Source organism: Mesocricetus auratus, unplaced genomic scaffold (assembly GCF_017639785.1).
Source record: "Mesocricetus auratus isolate SY011 unplaced genomic scaffold, BCM_Maur_2.0 Super-Scaffold_100031, whole genome shotgun sequence".
Lineage (NCBI taxonomy): Eukaryota > Metazoa > Chordata > Mammalia > Rodentia > Cricetidae > Mesocricetus > Mesocricetus auratus.
Window position 1 is genome coordinate 772444 of NW_024429212.1, and position 23208 is coordinate 795651.

At 42.3% G+C, this 23208-nt stretch overlaps 1 protein-coding gene and 1 pseudogene across 1 annotated transcript; one reads left to right on the top strand and one right to left on the bottom strand.

The window, feature by feature from the left end:
• The window catches only part of LOC101842104, a 39000-nt pseudogene extending 16701 nt beyond the window's left edge, over positions 1–22299 (top strand).
• On the bottom strand, positions 7200–8229 carry LOC121135156 (alpha-defensin 20-like). The gene is made up of 2 exons (XM_040733550.1): positions 8007–8229; positions 7200–7437 (listed from the first exon to the last, which is right to left on the bottom strand). Exons 1-2 carry the CDS (start codon positions 8176–8178, stop codon positions 7352–7354), a joined length of 258 nt encoding a protein of 85 aa, XP_040589484.1. The 5' UTR covers positions 8179–8229; the 3' UTR covers positions 7200–7351.
• Positions 22300–23208: the final 909 nt, after the last annotated feature.

Genomic DNA, 23208 nt, shown 5'->3' on the forward strand with positions numbered 1-23208 from the left:
ACCTGTCAATTGATCACCTTCATTGGCTTGGTTTCTAGACAATGACCTCTTTCCTTTGATTATTGTGCCCTGCCTAGTTTTCCTGCTCTGAATCACTATATAACAGGCCTGTGAATAATAAACATTTAGGGCAGGATCAGCCTGGTTGTCTTGGTGTCCACATCACTTGTCTCTAGTCCCATAGTTCCAGGTTCCCGTGCGCATAATCCCTGTTGTGCCATGCTGGCAAGGACAAATTGGCACCTGACAAGATTTTTGAAGACCCTGAGAATCCTAGTAATATGGCTGCATCAAGAGGCAGGCCTGCCCACACTTTTTATGTCTTTAAAGCTCTTCAAATAATAAAAACAGTTTAATGCATTGGAACTAATAATGATCAGGATAAAATATTTGAGCAAATTGAAAATGAATTAGCCATGTTTTGTGTGTGACATCGGAGCACATTTAATCCTTCATCATCAAAATAGCAAAAGTCTAGGAAAGCAATTTGTGTTAACTAGAGAAACTGCTTGTCAAAATTGTCAAACAATGAGTTGTGTCCACAATATTCACTGTAACTAATTTAGGAGTGAGCCCTAGAGATCTACTTCTCAATAATTTATGACAAATGGAAGACACTAAGCTGCTTTCTACTCAATAAAAAATGATCACTCATGTATTTCATATAATCATCAAAGAATTGTGGGGCATGCTCATAATTCCTTAAAAATACAAGTTGTAAACTTCCATACATGTGGAAATGGAATGGCTTATAACATGTTGTCTACAAATTGGACAGGGTTATGTTTATTAGCCACCCTTCTCCCTGATGTAGGGTTTATTCCAAGAAGTGAGCCCATTCCAATACTCAGCATAGATTATGTTATTCCTAGACATAAGAGAGCCATCAAATTTATCCCCGTGCTAGTGGGATTTGGAGTATCTGTGGCCTTAGCCACCGACTCCACAGGCATGGGAGTAGCTATTCAGACATACTCCACAATGGGCCTTAATCACATGTTGCCTGCAAAAGTGGCTATAAAATCACCTTGTTGGCTGAGACACACTTGACAAAGCGCTCAACATCCCTAGCCATCCAGGAAATGCAAATCTAATGACTCTGAGATAGCATCTTACTCCTGTCAGTATGACTAAATCAAAAACTCCAATAACAGTTTATTCTGGAGACAATGTGGAGAAAGGGGAAATCTCTTCACTGTGAGTCAAAATGGTGATTGGTACACCAAGTTTGGAAATCAGTATGGATATTCCTCAGGAACATGGGAATCAGGCTACCACATTACCCAGCAATTCCACTCTTAGGCATATATTTAGAAAGATGCATATTCATACCAAAAAGATGTCTTTTCCACTATGTTCATAGAAGAATTATTTGTAATAACCAGAACCTGGAAGCAACCTAGATGCCCCTCAACTGAAGAGTAGATAGAGAAAATTTGGTACATTTACACAATTGAGTACAGTTTAGTGGAAAAAATAATGGAATATTGAATTTGCAGGCAGATGGATGACACTAGAGGAAATCATCCTGACTGAGGAAACCCAGTCTTAAAAAGAGAAACATGCTATGCCCCCCTTATATATTGATTTCAGACATGCAATGGGGAGTAATATCCTACAATCCCACTGCCAGAATGTCTGGGACACAGACCTTCATCCAATGACTGGCAGAAGCAAAGGTAGACACCTACAGGTAAACACTGAGCTGATTTCAAGGAACCCCGGGACAGAGAGGAGGATGTATTAGCATAGGGGTCAGGAATTGGCTTGTTTAACACATGGAAATAGCTGGCCTGAAGAAATGGGAGGTCTTGATCCTCAGACTGATAGTAAGAATCCTGCATGCTACTGATCATTACCCCATGAAAGTGGTTGTCAGTTAGGAGGCCTAGGTAATCTATGGGGACTTGAGTTGTAATGACCCCTGAATGGTAGAAATCCTTTGATTACTCTGTCCTACCTAGTTATCCTGCCCTAAACCACTATATAACAGGCCTGAGAAAAATAGAATCACCCAGCTTGATCAGCCATGTTGACTGGCTGTCCACTTCTGTTGTCCCTTGTCAGATCATTTCAGGTTCACTTGGGCATGACCCCCATTGTGCCCTGCAGGCAAGGGCAGTATTCATTCATTTATTTACATCCTTACTTCACGTTCCCCTCCCTTCTCTCCTCCCATTCCTTCTCCTAGTATCCTCTGATCCCCCCAATCAAATCCTTCCCTGTTCTTTTCAAAAGATCAGGCCTCCAATGGTTGTCCACTAAGTATAGCATATCACATTTAGGTAGGACTAAGCACCCCTCTTATTAGGCTTGGTAATTCAACCAGTATGAGGAGAAGGCATCCCCAACCAGACAAAGCAAGGGACACATAACCTGCTCCCAATGCGAGGAGTCCCACAAATAGGTCAAGCTATATTTCAGATCCACATATGTAAAAGCCCTAGATAGTTCCTATGTTATTTCTGTAACTATTGACCCAGGGCCTGTAGGTCCTGGGAGCCCAGTTTACTTGTTTCTGTGGGTTCACATATGGTAACTTTGGCCTCTAGACGCATATACTTTTTCCTCATTCTCAGCAACACGATTTCTACAGCTTGGACAAGAGCTTGTCTGTGCATATCTGCATCTGCTCCATCAGTTACTGGACAAAGGCTGTTTGTAGTCATCAATCTGAGTACAGGAGAGGGTCAGTTCAGAGTAAAATATCCACTATTGCTAGGAGACTTAGCTGGGGTCAACATTGTAGATTTGTGGTCCTTTCCCTTTCACTAGATTTTTACTATGTGGCAAAATGACCCTCTTCTCATCAAGACATCTTATTCATTACTGGCTCTTTCTGACCTACCCTGATCCATCCTGTTACCATCCACAGCCACTCCCAGTTACCCAGGAGGTCTCTTCAAATTCCCCTTCCCAAAAAATTCATGTGTCTACCCTTTGGTCCTCTTTATTACCTGGCATCTCTGGGACTGTAGATTTTACCATGTGCTAGTCTTTCTAATGCTGTTTCACCTTGTGTATGTAGAGCTGATACAAATCTAGGCCTTCTTGGACAAATATATGATTTTGGCCTATACAGAGAATTCCTAACCTTAATAATGAGAATTTTGACATCTTTTGAAATTTAGATCACTGCTTATAGTGTGGGGCTTGCACAGCATATACCTGTGACTGAGACTTAATCACTGATGTCAGTAAGTATGGAGGAGCACAAAAGAAATGTGTGTCTCACAAATCATGCATTATGCTTGGTGAAGGTGACGAGAACAAATTTGCAATGAATGTGTAGAGAAGTATTTGAAATCTAGTTCACAGTGTGCCTCCTCAGGACCTGGTAGACAACCATTAGTGTTAATTAAGACATTCAGTAGAGAATGGATGCCGTACAAAATTGACACTGTATGTTACTTCTGATGTGTTTCTGAGGAGTTTCTGATGGTGTCTCCTGTGTGATTGATATGTGTCCACTATGAAATTTTCTGCAGGTATATGTTGAAACCTTTTTTGGCCACTAGAAGATGATCAGCAGTTATGTAGAGAAACATGGGCAAAAAACTCATGAGGGTGTCATTTGAGACATAGTGTTTTATGGTCCGACAGGCTGGGCTGATAACAGAGAAAGAGGGGCAGTAGATGGTTGGAAACTAATTTCTTCAAAGGCATTAGACCTAAACCAATACTGGTCACTCATAAGAGTTGTGTTAGTTTCAGTAGGACTAGAATAGATGGAGATGCATCTGCTTCCACCACACAGGTCCAAGGAGGGTAAACAGTGCTTTAAGAGGTCCAGAAATCCTGTGGCATGTACATCAGAATCCAGCCTTCTCCAGGTCTTCAAGAACATATTTTTATTAATTTCCTTACCTGTAACAAAATCTCACTCATGTCACCATATTGCAGGTTTGCTTCATATTTTTTTATTATTACATGTTCTTCTAGTCTGAATGCTTACATCTTATTGAAATTCATGTGTGGAAATATTATTCTTAAGATTATAAACTAATGAGTGGAGTCTCCTTTCAGAAGATGGGGTTAAAAGGTACCAAACCCCATGAATGGGATAGTTCTTTTATAATAGATGCTAGGGGAACTGACTTGTTGCTCTTATCAGGAGGGACATTGCTTTAAAATATCTTTTATCTCTCAGGACATGGGTTATCACCACAAAGTAAATCTATTGACACCTTCATCTTAGACTTCTTAGCCTCCATAACTGTGGGAAATTGGTAGCATCTGATGAATTAATAGGGGTACACATGTTGTCTCATACAAGTCAAGAGGGACTAAGGGACATGTTAACACTAGAACAAATTTGTCAAACTTTGAGGAAAACCTAGTCTTCTTGAGGAACCCACAGGAGAAGAACTGAGGCCTATCATAATGCTAGACCAGAAATACTTATAGTCAGCTCTCTTACCTAATAATGGTTTGGGTTATAGTGTTTGCAGGTACCCATCATAAAAACCCACTCAGCTTCAAGCAGTGGCAACTGTTTGATGATTCCCCCATCCAGAGCCAGGATGGATAGCTGCAGTCTGCACATCTTGTCTCAGTCCACAATCACACTGAGTGTTGTCTTATCACCATTACCACTTATTTATTACACTACAGACTTCTTTTGCAATGAACTATTCAAATGCCAAACCACTTGTCCTTCTGCCAAACAGATTGAAACATTGTGCATATGGTACAGTTGAGTTAGAATACTTGGTGTGCTGTATGGAATAATTTTGCTACTGTAATGGTTTCTTTCTTATTAGTAGAAAAGCAGAGAATGGGCATGTCCATAGTGAGAGGTCCTGTGCCCTGTACAGAATATTCTATACATCAAAGTTATGCATTTTCAGTTTATGTTTATGTGGGACTTTTCACTCAATCCGAAGCATTACACAAAACAAATAAAAAAATAAGTGGCACAAATTCCAATCCCTTCAGGATGCTTCAAAGAACAGATTTTTAATCATGTTTTTTCTAAATTTCTACAATTGGAAATGGGTAGGTATATAACCCAAGTGTGGTTCAGGCCACTTCTCTTACGGAGAAATTAATGGGAGGTGTGTGGACTTAGTGATTGCTACAACATGAGGGGAACAAGAAAATATATGTTTGTTTGCTTTAAACTAGGAAGTAAAGCTACTAAATTTTCACATCGTTTACACTGCACTCATACCAGAGGTATCAGAAAAAGAAGAAGAGAGAAAGGCCAGGACAACACTTTTATTCCTTTAAGCAACCGGTTTCTCTTGTCAGGATTCCAACATACATTTCTTAAGAATTTGAGTAGAAATTCTGCTTCAGCCTGAGGTGGTTCCTGAAACTTGAATCCAAGACTCTAATTGGGACACATGTGAATAAACATCAATCCTACTGCAGAGCCTTTCCACGAAAGAGCTGGTGACAGCTGTTCTGAGTATAGTATGCACATCTGAATTTCAGCTGATTCTACGGCCCTACTTTCTTGAGGCTAATTATCAAACAACCAGAGCCTACCATATCATGAGTCTTGAAGACAGAGGGATATGTTCTAAACTGGGAGTTTTAGGTGGATATACAAAGAGGGTGAATCCAGGCAACGTCAAATATGTGTGCATGTGGTCATTGGCTGTAGAGTTGAAGACAATGAGGCAGTAACTGTAACCAGGGATGTCAAATACTAGGAATGTCCTGGTGAACCTGTGGATCACATTAGAATAGGGAACGTTTTCCTCTAACCTGTAAATTTCTGAAATGATCTGTGGAACTTTGTGTGGCAAAGGAAAGTTCCTGAAGATGAGAACAATATATTTTCTCAAAGCCTTACATTCTCTTTCTGGATGTAGAATGAGTTCAGGAAAACAAATTTTGAAATATAAATGAAAATAATTTGGAGTGTACATAAATGTATAATACAGTATATTATTGTTAAGAGATGTCATTGACTTTCATGTACCAGAGAGGATGAATTGATAAAGAGTATGTGGTATACACATGTGTGTTTGCATATGTGCACATGGAAAACTCATCAACTGTAAAAACGTGGAATTTTTCAATACTTGAGATCATCCAAGAGGATACATAATGTGTAAAGGCCAGATGCACAAAGGTAGGACAACATGTTCTCACATGTACTAGAAAAAATCAAGACAATGAAAAGTTAGAATAGAATACTTATTACTGGAGACTGGCAAGGTCTGACGATGCTGAGGTATTGTTGGTCAGTGAATACAGAATGAAAATTAGGCAGAAGCCATGAGTTCCAGTCTACTATTACACAATAACACGATTGGAAACAATAACTGATTAGGTATTTAAAATACCTAAGGCAGTAGAATTTAAGTGTGTATTTTAACACAAAGAAGTGATAAATGTCAGAGGAGACATACATTCTGAATCCACAACCTAATAATTTCACAGTGTGTATATTCAGGTATCAATGCTACCATTGTGCATATCAACTTTTTACCATTATCCTAGGCTAGTTTAGAAACAATGAACTCTTCCATTTTAAAGGAATATTCTACCCCTAAATTCAAATGTGGCTAGAAAGTATTTTGCAGGATCATCTTGTACAGTAGTATGTCAAGGGCATTCTTGAGGCTGGACCTCACAGAGAGAAGAGAGAGTTATTTTGGGTATTGTCAGGATTGGATAATATGCAGTCCTATGAGCCTGTATGATATACATGGCCTTGTTTAGTTGGCAATATTACAGCCAGCATCACTGTCAACAGAACATTGTTGGTGGGATAGCAAAATGGTGCAGGAACTATGGAAATCAGTGTGGAGTGTTCTCAAAAGACCATAAGGAAATCTTCATGTGGCACAGCAGTCCACTCTTTGGCAAATGCCCAAAGGACCTGCATCCTACTACACAGACACTGTTCCTCAGTCATGTTCATTGCTGAGTTATTCACACTAGCTAGAAAATGGAAACAACATAAATGTCCTTCAATTGAAGAGCGGATCGTGGTAATGTGAGACATGTTTTGAAGGTTAGTCCTATCAAACGGACAGTAGAGTTGACAGACAATAGAAGTAGCTTGATCAGAATCTCTGAGATGTTACTTGGTATTTTGATCCTTTTCAACATTGGAATGACTAATAAAGTGTAACTAAAACATGGTGTATAGGGATTCATTGAAGAGTCTGTAGCATAGCTTTGAAAAATATCAAGTCACATACAAATCACCAAAGAAACATGAAAACAGATTTTTTTTCTGCTGGGAAATTTATTGGAGAAGGGAAAACAACTGAGGTTAAGTACAAGTTTAATGATTGATAATGAGGTCTCAGAGAACATGGTGTGCTTGTCTCTGGACTCAGATGCAGGAAGAATTTATACAGATCCTGGTAACACGTCGGTAAAATTTTCAGGACTTAATGCAGGTCGTCATGCACCATACTCTTTTCCAAAAGAGAAAATTTCTACAGTACTCCACGCACAAATCTTTTTTTGCTGAGGAAACAGAAAACACCAATTTTAAATAAGGCAGCCAGCACCATGCAATGGAGTACACTAATTTGAAAATGAATGAATGACGCATGGTACAGAAGCAACATGTTTGTATGGGTGACATCACACCAAGCATATTCAACGGCAAACATTGGGAAATACTACTTTTAAGAAGTGTTGATCACAGGACTGTCCCGACAGGCATCTTGGTTCCTTCTACTTTTTGTGTCTTTCTGACCCAACACTGCCAATGTGTTGGCATTTGGTTCCTAAATATATTGTTTCAAGCAAAGCAGGTTTTTCTATCTATAACAAGAGTATCAACTGGATAGACAAAGAGCTAATCAACATGTTCTATATTTTGAAACTAGTCCACAGAAAACTTAAAAGAAAGGCAATCATTTATAATTTTTGACCCTCGCAGTTACTTCTATGAATAAGACATTGAAGGTCCTAGAGGATCAAGCGACATACTTTCCTAAATCACAAGCTCCCCATAGGACTCCAAGGGACCTCATCACTCCTGTCTCAGGAGACTCTAACCTACTACCATACTGGGCGTCACCACTCACCTGATGGTGGGAGATCAGAGCCTCCTGGGACTCCATTGAAGGTGGGCACATCCTGGTCCTGTATTCCTGGCTGCTCCTCATCATTAGCCTCTTCATTTGTTTCGGGCAGAGGATCAGCAAGGGTCTGAATGGCCAGCAGGGCAAGGACAGAGAAGAGAACAAGTGTCTTCATGGCTGAGAGTCACCTGGAGGAAGATGAATAGGAGCCTAGTATGTGGGGACTGAGGGGACAGCCTGCATTTATAGGATTGTCATGAGGAGGTGCAGACCCAAGCTCTGTAGGGAGAGAGAGCATGCACTGATGGGAACTGGAGAAACTGTTGCCCTCTAGATCCCTTTGATGTTCCTCAGTTCTCACAGCTGCCGCCATGATGTTGGCTGTGTGCTCACTGACAGCCCTGCCTTCCAGCTGATGATGATTAAGGGGCCTAGTTATCTTGTCCTGCTTCCCATCTGCTTGAGTATTTACCTTTCTGTTCTCAGGGGAAAAAAGAGTTGGGTATTTTCCAAGTTCCATGGAACAAGTGTTTTTGTGTTCTGAAGTGGGAGCCGGCAGTTCTCAGAGAGTGTGGACCCTGGACCCAGCCAGAGTACCTTTAGATTGGGCAGTCAGTTCTTTGAGTCATTTGGAGTATTTTCATCCTCATGAAGGAAAATTTTGTGCCTCCCTTCTTTAGGGTCCTGTATGGAGAAAATAACATGGCCTGGTGAATCTAGCTCAGTAGGAGGTGAGGGACCAAATTTTTCTGAATGAAGCTATAGCAGGTTTTTGTGCAGAAGCCAGTGTGTCCTGAGCATATCTCATGAGTGCATTCCAGGTGCTGCTTCACACTTTGGGAGCCATCAAATATTGTGCTGTTGGTCATTCTCAGACTGCATTTTTTAACTTTCATAAAATATTAAGTTACTTCCAATAAATAACAATCAAACATTATAGAGTGTGTCTACTCCTAGAGTTACTGCCTTTCATCTATGAACATCAGCCTGTACATGTTCTTATCCACATTTCCTCATCATGTATGCTAAAAGATAGTGACTTCCTGATAATTTCAGTTACCATATGGTGTCCCAGTGTGAAAAGAGCTCATTAGTCTTACATGTTGCTAAGTATTGTTCCATTGTAAAAATGTTATTGTTTACAACTCTGTGCAATTACTAGCAAAGCCATGAGTATACTAATTCACATGCATATATGTATATGTTTATCATATTGCCTCATGGGACGATGTCCCGCGCTACCGTCTCGCCAGCAAGAACGACGCAGAACACTCGGATCCTTCTGCAGTAAAGCTTTAATGCATCTTGAGAGATAGATGATCAGCTTCTTAGAGGGAGACCCCAAGCTAAGAAACCCAGCCCCTTATATAAGCCTAGGAGCTCCGAGTGAGATGTGTAGAGCCGGGATTGGTGGTTTGCACATCACCCCAGATGACGTCACGGGAGAGGCACAGTTTAAACGGTTAACTCCAACTGACAGCGACAGTTAACTCCAACTGACAGCGACAGTTAACTCCAACTGACAGCGACAGTTAACTCCAACTGACAGCGGATGTCAGCGCCATCTTCTAACGGCAATAGCGATAGCGAGGGCGGCTCCTCACATCTCCCCCTATTCATTTATTTTTGAAGCAATAGGACACCCACAACTTTGGAGTGGAGATAGAGGTCAAATCCCCATGTGCAAATTCGGAACATGTACAAAGCTCCTCTCCAGGGTCTTATCCCCAGAGGAAGTCCTGACCAGTCCGATGTCTTTTTTCTGGGGGAAGGAGATCATGACATAGAACCTTCATGCAAGATGACTTATCTCCCAGGAGAAAGTCGTTATACCGCAGACCTCTCCTGTGCAGTGCTTAGCCTTGCAACTCCTTGGGCTGCTGAAGCCTACCCACTCTATCCCGTGCAATGAGACTAGCCTCGTGGGGTGCAAGAGCTGGGAGGCCAGCGACCTATTGCTTTAACATGGTTAACCAAATGTCAGGGGATGCTCCGTGTTCTAAGGCAGCAAGTGCTTGTGCCACCACCACTTTCTCCTTTTGTTTGGGCTCTGAGCGTACACACCATCCAAAGCATCAACACTATTCCACAGCAGAGAACTAGGCTAAATGATCCTACCCCCACCCATTCCTTAAAATAAGAAAATGCAGATGAAATCCAGGGGGAGAGGTCTTCCATCAGAGAAAGATCCAGATGCGTCGAATTCACTTGCAGGATCGCCATTCTCAACTCACGGAGTGTCTGCTCAAACTCAAAAGTCCAATTCTGTAATAAATGTTGAGACAGAGCTTTTGACAGGTTAGCTGCTCTTGTAAAATTCTCATATTGTACTAAGTGACACAAAGGCCAGGCAACTTTGTTCACATCCCAATTTGGCCATCTGCCACAATATATCCAATTGTTCCTGAACCAAATTAATCTGTTGGTTTACCAACATCAGGCCTCCTTGTATCTGAGAATTGGCAGTGGCCTGTTTATCTAGGACCATGGTCACAGTGGCCTATAGTTCATTAATGGTTTGAGTTGTCTGCACAGTGGCAGAAAGTGCAAGGGCCGAGGCGGTAACCGAAGCAGTAACCGCGGCGGTGGCTATCAGGCCCACAATAATAGCAGAGATCCCAAAAATCTCGCTTTTCCCTAAACAAACTCAAATTACTTGGCGCCTCAACAGGAGCTGGAATAAATCGAGGCATGCGCATTACCAAAGCAAAAGGGTGCTTAATAGCATCCCAGCATAATGCATAAAAACAATTCTAAGCAGAACAATTTATTTCTTTCTGATTCTTACCTAAGGTATCATTACTCACAACCCAAATAAAGGGCAGCTGAATAATTAGTTCTCTTAAAAGGGGTATACTTAACATTGGAGGAGGACCAATCAGATGATCCAGAGCTCTGTCCCTCACTCAGACTGTTGCCTAATGCCCCTTTCCAATCAAAAGTAATCTGTCCCTTCTCACTATCATAGGAGAAAGATCAGTACAGCTTCCATTAATTCAAAAGGATTAGCATTAGATCTTTCTGGATCCATATGAATAAAATTATCCTTTAATGAAGAAATCACAGTAAAGCACAAGCTTCCTACTAATGACAAGGTTCTCTCATCCTGAAAACTCTGTATCTGAGGATCTAAAGGCAAAAAGGCAAGCCCCAACTCTCTATTATTTGTGAAAAATCTAGGGAACACCTGGGCATTCTGCATCACTGGCATCGGTAGGGGAAGGTAGACATGATGGCCCACCGTAACTCTCCCATCATACTAGGAACCATCATCCCGAGTAGGAGAGTCTTCATCACCCACTTGGCCTCCATCCTTCTTATTCTGGAGTTGTGAAGGAGCTCTTCGAGTGAGTCTTTCAGGGATCCACAGGGGGTTTTCTTCCTCCTGTGGAAAAACACACACAGCTCCCCTGGATCTTATAAGAATAGGATCCGGGCCTTTCCAGAGATCAGTCAAGACATCTTTCCATTTTACCATTTCTTTTGGCCTATCAGGCTCTAAACTGTGGCGATCAGCCGCAGTGTGGCCTTGGGCATCACAGTTCAAGAAATTAAGGGTAAAAAGTGCCATGGATACAGCAACTCTTGGTACCGAGGGTAGAACATCCTCAATACTCCCCTTTTGTTTAATCAGATATGATTTGAGTGTACGATGGGCACGTTCCACAATGCCCTGTCCTTGAGGGTTATAAGGTAGGCCAGTTAGATGGGTAACATCCATTTGCCGACAAAACTGTCGGAATTTTTGAGAGGTATATGCTGGTCCATTGTCTGTTTTTAAAATTCTGGGTTTTCCCCAAGCACTCCAGGCCTCAAGGCAATGTTGAATCACATATGAGGCCTTTTCCCCTGTTAGGGGTGTGGCAAACATTACGCCAGAACAGGTGTCAACAGAAACATGAACATATTGAAGCCTTCCAAAAGAGGGAATATGAGTAACATCCATCTGCCACATCTGCAATGGTCTAATGCCACGTGGGTTTATTCCCATGTGGGGAGTAGGTAAGAATTCGCAGCAATTCTGGCATTGAGTAACAATTTCCCTAGCCTCTTTCCTGGATAGAGCAAAACGACGGCGCAAGGTCTCAGCCGTCACATGAAAGCGCTTATGGAATTCTTTTGCTGCTTGTGCATGGGTAGACAAGGCAGCGGCCACCAGCTTTGTAGCCTTGTCCGCTAAGTCATTCCCTAAGGACATGGGACCTGGGAGTCCAGAATGTGCTCGGACATGGGTAATGAAAACAGGAAATCTCCTATTTAACAAGGCAGCTTGTATCTTCTGAAAGATGTTAGCAACTCTGCTGGAGGATCTTATTATTCCAGCTATCTCAAGGAGATTAACTGCATTAACCACATAAGAGGAATCTGATACAATATTGAGGGGTCCTGGAAAAGCCTCAAGAACCTCCAGTACTATCAGACATTCTACAACTTGAGGTGAAGTTTCATTATATTGTTTAGATATAACCCTATCCTTGACCACATAAGCTCCCATACCAGTTTTTGATCCATCAGTGTACACCACAGTCCCATCTGGGAGTGGGTCTTTAGCTGTCACTTGTGGAAACACTATAGCCTGGTTTAGGGCAAACTGTAAAATTGGATGCTTTGGAAAATGATTATCAATTTGTCCTGAAAAGGAAGTAACTAAAACTGCCCAATCACTAGATGTGGCTGCCAAGGTCTGAACTTGTGCAGCAGTATAAGGCACAATCAAGGAATCAGGATCCCTGCCAAAATGTGTAACAGCTGCTTTTATTCCGCGAAGCGCGAGCTGTGCAACAGCATCAGGGTACCAGTCAATAATCTTAGCAGGGGAAGCATTTGGATGAATCCAAAGTAATGGTCCATGTTGCCACAGGACTGCAGTTGGCAATTGAGCTGTCTTAAAAACACACAGATTAAAAGGTAGTGACTCCTCAATTCGTTGTAATTGTGCTTCCTGTAAGGCCTCTTCCACCATCTGTAAGGCTCGGTGGGCGGCAGGGGTAAATTTTCTGGGTGAGGAGATATGAGGCTCACCCTCCAGGAGATCGAAGAGGGGTTTTAGATCAGCAGATGGAATTTTTAAAAAGGGCCTCAACCAATTTATATCTCCCAGAAGTTTCTGAAAATCATTTAATGTTTGTAAGTGGTCTTTGCGAATTTCTATTTTCTGAGGAACTATATTTTTGGGAGTAATCTTTGAGCCCAAAAAGAGGCCTGTATCTGCAATTTGAACCTTTTCTGAGGCAATCTCTAATCCCCACTGTTTTAATTCAGCCACCAGCATGGGAAAAGCCTTTTGTAAAACATCTAACTCTTTGTGACAAATAAGAATATCGTCCATATAATGGATAACGATTAAAGATGTAAATTGCTTCCTAATTGGCTCCAAAGCCTCCTGCACATATAGCTGACATATTGTTGGGCTATTGGCCATGCCTTGCGGCAGTACCTTCCACTGAAATCTCTTGTCTGGTTCCATATGATTAAGAGAAGGGATAGTGAAGGCAAACCTTGGTCTATCCCGTGGGTAAAGTGGAATAGAGAAGAAACAATCCTTAATATCTATAATAATAAGCTTCCAATCTTGAGGAAGTGCAGAAAGCAAAGGAAGGCCTCTTTGAACAGGGCCAAAAAGATGCATCTGATTGTTAATGGCCCGCAGGTCGTGGAGTAATCTCCACTTCCCAGATTTCTTCTTAATAACAAAAATTGGTGTATTCCATGGGGAGGTAGAAGGCTCTAGATGCCCCAGCCGTTCCTGTTCTTGCACTAATCTTGTGACAGCCTCTAATTTTTCAGAGGATAGAGGCCATTGAGAGACCCATAACGGCTCCTCTGTTTTCCATGGTATGGGTCGTGAAGCCTCAACGGCCCCTAAATAAAACCCAGTCCTTTTCTACCCCGATTTCCGTGTTGTGTAATGGGTTTTATTCTGCCTTGTTCTTGCCTACCCAAGCCTCTACCATTTGTATACCCCATCTTTGCCATAATGGCTGATGCCTGGGGGAGTATTCATTAGTTAGGGTCATGCCCATGGCTTGTAACACATCTCGTCCCCATAAATTTACAGGGAGTGGCAACACATAGGGGGTAAAACATCCCTGTTTGCCTTCAGCATCCCGCCAGGTTAAGGCTGAGGCACTGATGGCAGGAGAGGACTGGTATCCAAGACCTTGTAGAGAATGAGATGAAACAACAGTGGGCCAAGACTTCGGCCACCAATGGAGTGAAATAATGCTTTTGTCTGCTCCCGAATCCATTATCCCTTCAAATTCTTTTCCATTAATTAACAATTTTATTGTAGGTCTCTCATTTAGGGGTATAGCCAGATAGGCTGAATCACTTCCAGAAGATCCCATAGCCCTTTTTTGTAAAGTGTAGGTTTCTCCATCCCCGAGGGAGGGCAGCAACACCAGTTGTGCAATTCTATCTCCCTGCTTTATAGAAAATACACCCCGAGGGCTAGAACAGAGAACTTGAATCTCCTCTTTATGATATGGGTCAACAATCCCAGGATATATAATGAGTCCCTGTAAAGTTAAGGAGCCACGGCCCAGAATAAGCCCAATGGTGGCAGGGGGCAAAGGTCCAGGGGAATGGACTGGGACCGGTTGAACATTCATTTGGGGCATGAGTAAGAAGTCGGAGGCGGCACGCAAGTCCATTCCGGAGGTTCCTCGGAAACCTCTACTTCCTCTTGATTGCTTTTCTGAAATTGGTTCCCATATTTCTGAGGGCCCTGGGACCATGGGCCCCGTGACCCGTTTTTTGATTGGGGTACCTTGATTCTTCAATAGGGGGCAGAAGCCTCCCTTTTACATCCCGGACTGACCTGCATTCGCTAGCCCTATGATAACCTTTACCACAACGATAGCAAAGCTTCGATTCTCTTGTTCTTTCAGGGGCTTGACAATCTTTCTTAAGGTGCCCCATTCTCCCACAATTAAAACAAGCTTTTCGATTAGATAAATCTCTATACCTGTGCGTTTGTAAAATGGCGGCAGCTAGTCCTGCATTGGTTAGGGGTCCCCCCAGCTCCCTGCACACTCTGAGCCAATCTTGTAAACCTTTGCTTTTGCGAGGGCGATAGCCGCCGACATTCCTGGGTTGCTTGTTCATAGACAAGTTGCTCAATCAGGGGCATAGCTTGTTCTGAATCACCAAAGATGCGACTGGCGGCCTCTGTCATTCTGGCCACAAAGTCTGAAAATGGCTCTTGGGGTCCTTGGACAATCTTTGTAAGGTGTCCACTGGACTCTCCCCTTTTGTGAGGGCCTTCCATGCTTTAATAGCGGCGGCCGACACCTGACCATAGACGCCCCAGATGTAGTTGGTTTGATTAAGGGCATGTTGACCCTGACCTGTCAGCATTTCAAATGTCCACTGCCTCTGATTCTCATCTTCAGCCGTGGCATTAACTCTAGCTTGTGCCTGGGCTGCATCATACCAGAGAGCCTTCCATTCCATGTATTGTCCCATGTTGGGAAGCACTGCTTTCACTGTCGTTTGCCAGTCAGTGGGAGTCATGGCAAAATTAGCAAGCCTTTCCACCTGTAATGTGGTAAAGTTAGCATTGACCCCATAATTACGAACGGATTCGGCCAATTCTTTAATTTGATTGTAATCTACGGGGGTATGTACTCTTCCGCCTTCCACATTCTCGAATACTGGAAAAGCCATTTGTATTTTTCTCCGTTCCTCTAAAGGTAAAAAGGAGTCAGTACCAGTATTCAGCCGAAGCTCATATGGCGGAGGCGCTGAGGGGCGTGAGCCCGCCGGATTTATAGGCGGTGGCCTCACATTCATTTTTGTTTTCAGTGGCCGGTGTCTATCAGGGTGATATCTTTTTTCCTCATACCGTGCCACCTCCTCCTCTAGACCACCTTCTTCGCTAGAATCCAGAGTGTCAGAATCAGAATTATCTAGCTCCAAGGCTTCTAGCTCTACTGCAGGGTATAGACTAGATTCTGGCTTTTTCTTTTTCTTAGATTTGTTAAGGGGTGAATGATAACTCCCTTCTTTCTCTCCCCTTTCTTAACTTCCTGGGAGGGCCTTTTTCTTAGACATGTCTTTTCTTTTGCGAGCTCCCATTCTCTCACTCCGTTCAGTTTCTGACATGCTATCCTGAACTTCCTCTAAGGTTCCCTGACTTTCTATTATAGCAGGGTGACAGGCCTCATCCTCCAAGCAGTTTTTAACTAGCTTCCAAATGGCTTTGGTACCTAAGCAGAGATCTCCTTCTGCATGCTTCCTGTCTAGTTCTTTACCTAGCTTGTTCCATGAGGCCACAGTGAGGGACCCGGAACAAGCATACCATGGTGCCACTCTATCTACCTCCTTCACAAAATTTTGAAGTGTTCGTGGTGCAATTTTAAGATCTCTTTGTTTTAGCACAGTCTGTAAGGCTGTAACCACTGACTGTGACGACCCCATCGCGCTGACAGCTTATCTAAAAACGCGCTCAACTCCGTTACCAGACTGACAGCACCAGACTGACAGCACCAGACTGACAGCACCAGACTGACAGCGCCAGATGGACAGCGCCAGATGGACAGCGCCAGATGGACAGCGCCGTTCTGTCAGCACCAGCCACGATGAAGGAGAAGGACAAACAGGACTAGCACCAAAGCCTCCACTGACCCGTCCCACGGTGATGACAAACTAAGGCCAAAGTCGAGAAAAGGGTTGTTCAGGATAAAGCATACCTCTCTGAACCTACGTCCCTGCAGTTCTGAATCCGCCCCGTTTTCCGAGGGGTCTCCCGCGGCGCCGGCGATGTTGAAGAGTTCCCGGGTTTCGGCACCAGATGTCCCGCGCTACCGTCTCGCCAGCAAGAACGACGCAGAACACTCGGATCCTTCTGCAGTAAAGCTTTAATGCATCTTGAGAGATAGATGATCAGCTTCTTAGAGGGAGACCCCAAGCTAAGAAACCCAGCCCCTTATATAAGCCTAGGAGCTCCGAGTGAGATGTGTAGAGCCGGGATTGGTGGTTTGCACATCACCCCAGATGACGTCACGGGAGAGGCACAGTTTAAACGGTTAACTCCAACTGACAGCGACAGTTAACTCCAACTGACAGCGACAGTTAACTCCAACTGACAGCGACAGTTAACTCCAACTGACAGCGGATGTCAGCGCCATCTTCTAACGGCAATAGCGATAGCGAGGGCGGCTCCTCACAGGACATGACCTCTTCAATAGCCTTTTAGGCTTATAATTCTGAGCCAAAAAGCATATCTTATATTTCATACACCTGCGCACTATTTTGCTGATCATCAGAGCTTGTCACAGTGGCACTTAATAAAACTGTCTACACAAACATCCACCATGCTCTTTTGAATTATTTATATTATTGGTTTCACTTGCCATTTTTCCTGCCATTTGTCAGAGCAGAACTGGCCACTGAAGTCCAAGAGTGTCTTGAACCATTAAGAGGTAACCTTTAAGAAGCATGCCATTTTGCCCACAGAATGGGAAAAGATATTCACTATCCCCACATCTTACAGAGGGCTGATCTCCAAATTTACAAAGAACTCAAGAAGCAAGTCTCCAAAACACCAAAGGATCCAATTAAAAAGTGGGCTACAGAACTAAATAGAGAATTCTCAATAGAGGAGTCTAAAATGGCTGAGAGACACTTGAGAAAGTGCTCAACATCCTTAGCCATCCAGGCAATGTTAATCAAAACAACTCTGAGATACCATCTTACTCCTGTCAGAGTGGCTAAAATAAAAAACACCAACGACTGGCACTCCCCAGATCTATGTCTAAAATCCATATATGAGAGAGTACATGCCATGTTTCTCTTTTTGTGACTGGGTTACCTAACTCAGGATGGTTTCTTCTAGTATCATCCATTTGCCTGCAAATCTCAGGATTCCATTGTTTTTTTTTCTGCTGAATAGTACTCCATTGTGTAAATCTACCACATTTTCTCTATCCACTTTTCGGGTGAGGGGCATCTAGGTTGCTTCCAAGTTCTGGCTATTACAAATAATGCTACAATCCCATGGACAGAGAATCTGGGATACAGAAACTTCATTCAGTGGCTGATGGAAGACGAGGCACACTACCACGGCTAAGCACTGAACTGAACTCAAGAAAGCCAATAACAGAGAGGGAGGACTGATGACCAAAGGGATTAAGACTGTGCTGGTTTAACTCCCAGAAACAGCTGACCTGACAAAGGTTAACTCTTGAATCCCAGGCATCAGCCTGGGAATCCAACATGGGACTGATCAAGACCCCCTGAATGTGGGTGTCAGTGAGGAGGCCTAGGTAATCTATTGAGCCTTGGGCAGTAGATGAGTTTTCATCCAGAGTATACACATGGACTTTGGACTCCCATCTAACAATGTGAGATCCACTCTCACCCTGAACTCTTGGGGGAGGGTCTAGGACCTGCCCTGGATGAGATGACAGACTATGGACATCCCCATGGAGGGCCTCACTCTCCCTGGTGAAATAAGGGAATAATGAGGGTGTTGGGGGGAGGGCAGGGGAGTAGGGGAGGGAAAGGGAGAGTGACCTGGAACTGACTTTGAAGCAACCTTGTTTCTAACCTAAATTTAAACTTAAAAATAATTAATAATAATAATGAAAACACCAACAACAATTTATTCTGGAGAGGATGTGGTGAAAGGGGAACACTCCTCCACTGCTGGTGGGAGTGCCTACTTGTGCAGCCACTTTGGAAATCAGTGTGGAGATTCCTCAGTAAAATGGGAATAAACCTACCACAAGACCCAGCAACTCCACTCTTAGGCATATATCCAAAATATGCGCATTCATACAACAAGGATGCCTGTTCCACTATGTTCATAGCAGCTTTATTTGTAATAGGCAAAACTTGGAATCAACCTAGATGCCCCTCAACCGAAGAGTGGATAGAGAAAATGTGGTAGATTTACACAATGGAGTACTACTCAGCAGAAAAAAAATGGAATCCTGAAATTGGCAGGCAAATGGATGGCACTAGAAGAAACCATCCTGAGTGAGATAACCCAGTCACAAAAAGAAAAACATGCTATGTACTCTCGCATATATGATTTTTAGACATAGATCTTGTTTTCTGTCACAAACCAGTGTGTAAAATGTCAACACAACTTGTAGTTTCCCTTAATAATCAACTCTGTTTCTTTAGCAGTGATCAGATGTGTGATTTTCTTTTTTGACTTGTGATATCTGACAAAAGCCTTTTCTTCAGGTATTTCTAGGGAGTGTAGGTGATTCATTAGTGAGTTCACAACTAATCCCAGAGGAGGATATTTGCAGAGTTAGAGGCCAAGGAGAAGCTGTTGAGCGACTATCTGCTAACAGAAGTCCTCCAACCTTGAGCCACTCTCGAGTTCTAAGCAAGGAAAACAAAGAGTCCCAAAAAATGACAGAAGTTAGCACTCTAAAATGCAGAAGCTAACGTGGATCAATGGGCAGTGGTGAAGTACAAGGGATTTGGCAACAGCCCTCTTGTGTAATCCTTAGTGTCTCTGAGTAAGGCAATTAACCTCTTCAAAGGTCCTTTACAAACCCACAAAATATTGGTCAACAAAGGCAGCTACTTTGTTGGACTATTGTGAAAACCTCTTATCAGAACAGATAAAAGACATCAGCAATCTATAAGGATAAGCTAATGTCAATATACTGCATATATTATATAATTTGAGAATGCTATCTGACATCATAAGCTTCAAATTATCATGATTTCTATGAAGTCACACAAAGCTGTCGTGACTTATATAATCAGTGGAAATTTTGAATTTTTACCTTATGTAAGAAGTGATTTAAGTTCAGCCTGGGGAAGGCTACAGAGCTTCCCATTCCAGTGCCTGGGGATTGCCTGGGAACCGCACAGAACTTCCCATCCCGGCAGAAGCCAAGCACCCCAGATTCCAGGTCTTCTCTTCCACCAACAAGACCAGGAAACCCGCAGATCCAGGTAAACAAGGCCCTGCATCGCTTGGGGGAGGGTCCAGGCCCTCTCCTGGATGAAATGACAGACTATGGACACCCCCATGGAGGGCCTCACCCTCCCTGGGGAAATGAGGGGTTATTGGGGATGTTGGTGTGAGGGCACGGGAGGAGGAGAGGGAAATGGAGAGGGACCTGGAATTGACATGTGAAGCAACCTTGTTTCTAATTTAAATTTAAATTAAAAAATACATATATATAAAAAGATATTATAAAAAAGAAGTGACTTAAGTTCAATAGTATTTAAGTGTTTTATCCAATAACTAATAATGTATATTTGCTAAACAAGCAAAGATCATATTTTCTAGTGTCAAATACCTCCAGAACTTTATGCATTTAATAATATTATTGTTGAAAACAGATCTCACAAAATAAGCAGTTATCCAAGATGAAGTAAAAGAGGTTACATATACCTACAGAAGAGAGAGACATGAGGTCTCACTTGAGGATGGAAGCCTTGGATGAGCTGAGAAGTGAAGTGTATCAGAAATGATAATGATGATGGGAAGAAGAAAAACAGGGAAAGTCCAACAGAGTAATGTGCAGATGTTTCTGACAGAAGACTATGATGTTAGGATGGATGAGGGAAAGCAAATGGAGCCTCACCTTAGGCTGAGGAGTTTCCTCACATCGTGAAGTCATACCTCCCTGTTTTAAAGATGAGTGTTTACAAACCAGTGAAATCTATTGAACTTTTATTATGAATTCAATACAGGACTTCTGACCCATCCCAAGTTTACACATCTATCCCCGTGTGTCCATATTCTACAAGGAGACCAGAGTCACAGAGAGAATCCATAACTTTGGCCTGCCACAGTATTGGCTACTAAGAACCAGTAACCGTGTGTTGTCCATTTCAAGTTTCTGTGATGAGTGGGATATTTTGAAAGATCTTGGGTGTTTTTTGTGACACCATAGGTTGCTAACTGAAGTTTGTGTGGAGGTTCATTACAATGATGACTGATGACATCTCACACTTTGTAGGATGTGTTGACAAGGCCATGTTGATAGAGAAGATGTGATTTCAATGGCACATGTCTTCTGATCATCACAAACTACAGTGATTCTCAATCAGTATATGAACTAACAGTTCTTCTGTGTCTGTCCAAGGCCAAACGGAGTTAACTGTTTGAGAGTCTTTACAGTTACACCAAACTAGGCCATCCACCTTTGAGACAAAAGCATGCATTCTGTAACTGAACCTTGGCGGGTACTCACCTTTACACAGTTAAACTAATATTCTGCAACAGACACATATGTAATACATCTTTGCCTACTTAAAATGATATTTTACAACATGGGGGGTCTGTCTCATGTAAACTTCTGTAGTGAGCACATTACACCTGTGCCACAGTACACATGTGGATGTCAGAAGACAGTTAATGATGGGCTGGAGAGATGGCTCAGCCGTTAAAGGCTAGGTTCACAACCAAAAATATAAGAAGACAGTTAATGGAAGTCTGATTCTCCTTCTCTATGTGGATCCTGAGTCTGTCAGGTGCGGTGATAGCTTCTCTCCCACTAAGCCATCGTGTTGGCCATCATAAGTTTAGTTTCAGTTGTCTGGCATTCTTTGTGCATGATTTGTTTCCTTGACATTTTATCTCTTGAAAAGATTTTCTCTTTGTTTTTCACTCCAGTTCTCACCACATGAATTCATTGGTGTTCCTCCTTGAGGTGTCTTCTTTCATTCTCTCAGAATGAGATTGTTTCAGAAGAATCTGTGAGCCTATTGCATGTGAGATGCATTTGTGACTTTGTTCATGAAAATTAAGAGAAAACTGAGTTGCCCTTTCATGTCTGCTCTCCTGTTCCAGCCCCCCCACACCCTAACAAAATCTCTACAACACTGTTGCAGTCAGTGTTGCTGTCACTTGTGGGGTATCTTGTCTTGTGGTCAAGAGAATTCAGCAGGATTGATGATCCTTTTTATGTCTGATGACAAAGGGATTTTCACATTCCCTGAATCAGACAACCAGTTCAAATGGATAGGGTCATCCATGGAGCAGCCATCACAGTATATCAAGACCTGAGGGATAAGCTCTCACTAGATTCCCCCAGTGGCTACCCTTACAATGGAACCACGGATATGTATCTCACTCCCTGCTACCACCCCAGCATAGACATTCAAGACAACATTTGCCTGAATATGGTAAAGGAAAAGCGGTCCACTCTACATGATGTCAGAACCATCTAGTTCTCTATGCAGAGTCTGCAAGGAAAAGTCAAAAAAATTGTCCATTGAGCACACATGACACTGAGCTCTAGAAAACCCCACAGAGTTTAAGAGGTGCCTGAAGGAAATTAATAGGCAGAAGGTCTCCGGTAAAGAGTCCTGACACTAAATGTCGACCTTATCTTTTTGTTGTCTTTTTTCTTGATTGTTCTGTCCTCTCCTTGAATTCTATGCTATGGTGTTGTATTATTGTTTTTCTGTTAAATTAAATCTCCTTAATCCCTACAATATATATTAAACATATATATAGTCATATATATATAGAGAGAGATTTTTGTGAAAAAAAAAGTTAAACAAACTAAGAGAGAAGAGGCACATAACTGGGCCAGCAGAATAATTTGGCTTCCTTATTTCATTTTCTATCTAGAATGCATGCTCCTCTTTTCAATTGCTACTAAGGGTTTTGTTTAAAACAGTTTCACTTAAGAATCAGACACTTTCATTCCAAAGGCTCTTGACTAAGCCTCACAGCATCATGGGTAAGTAGCATAGACTTTCGAGGTGACAGAGTGAGCAGTATTTTAATTATTCTCCATTCTTGGTACACAGGATGAGCAATATATATATATATATATATATATATATATATATGATTCAGATTCAGTCAAGTAAGTTGTAGACTACTCCATAATGGCAGGACAAGTCTTACTTAGGTCTGGACATGCAGAAGATAAGGCACTGATTGAAGGAATTGCCAGTCAGTGACACATAATCTTGGGAAGACACTTGGTGTATCCATAATTTTTGTCTTATTGGCTTCATGATGGTCAGTAGCATGATCAACAGTCACCAGTGTACTATGGGATGGGAACAGTGGGCATATATGACTTCATATGCATCACTAGAATAATGTATTATTTCTGCTTCTAGATATGTAGTCAAAACCATTGGTGCTTTTTGGCTAGATGGTATATTTATATATTTTTTACTATACAAGTATCCATATGATGACATACATTGATATTTTCCTACTATGAGAAAAGCATAGAAATCTGACCCACTCTGTCCCTCG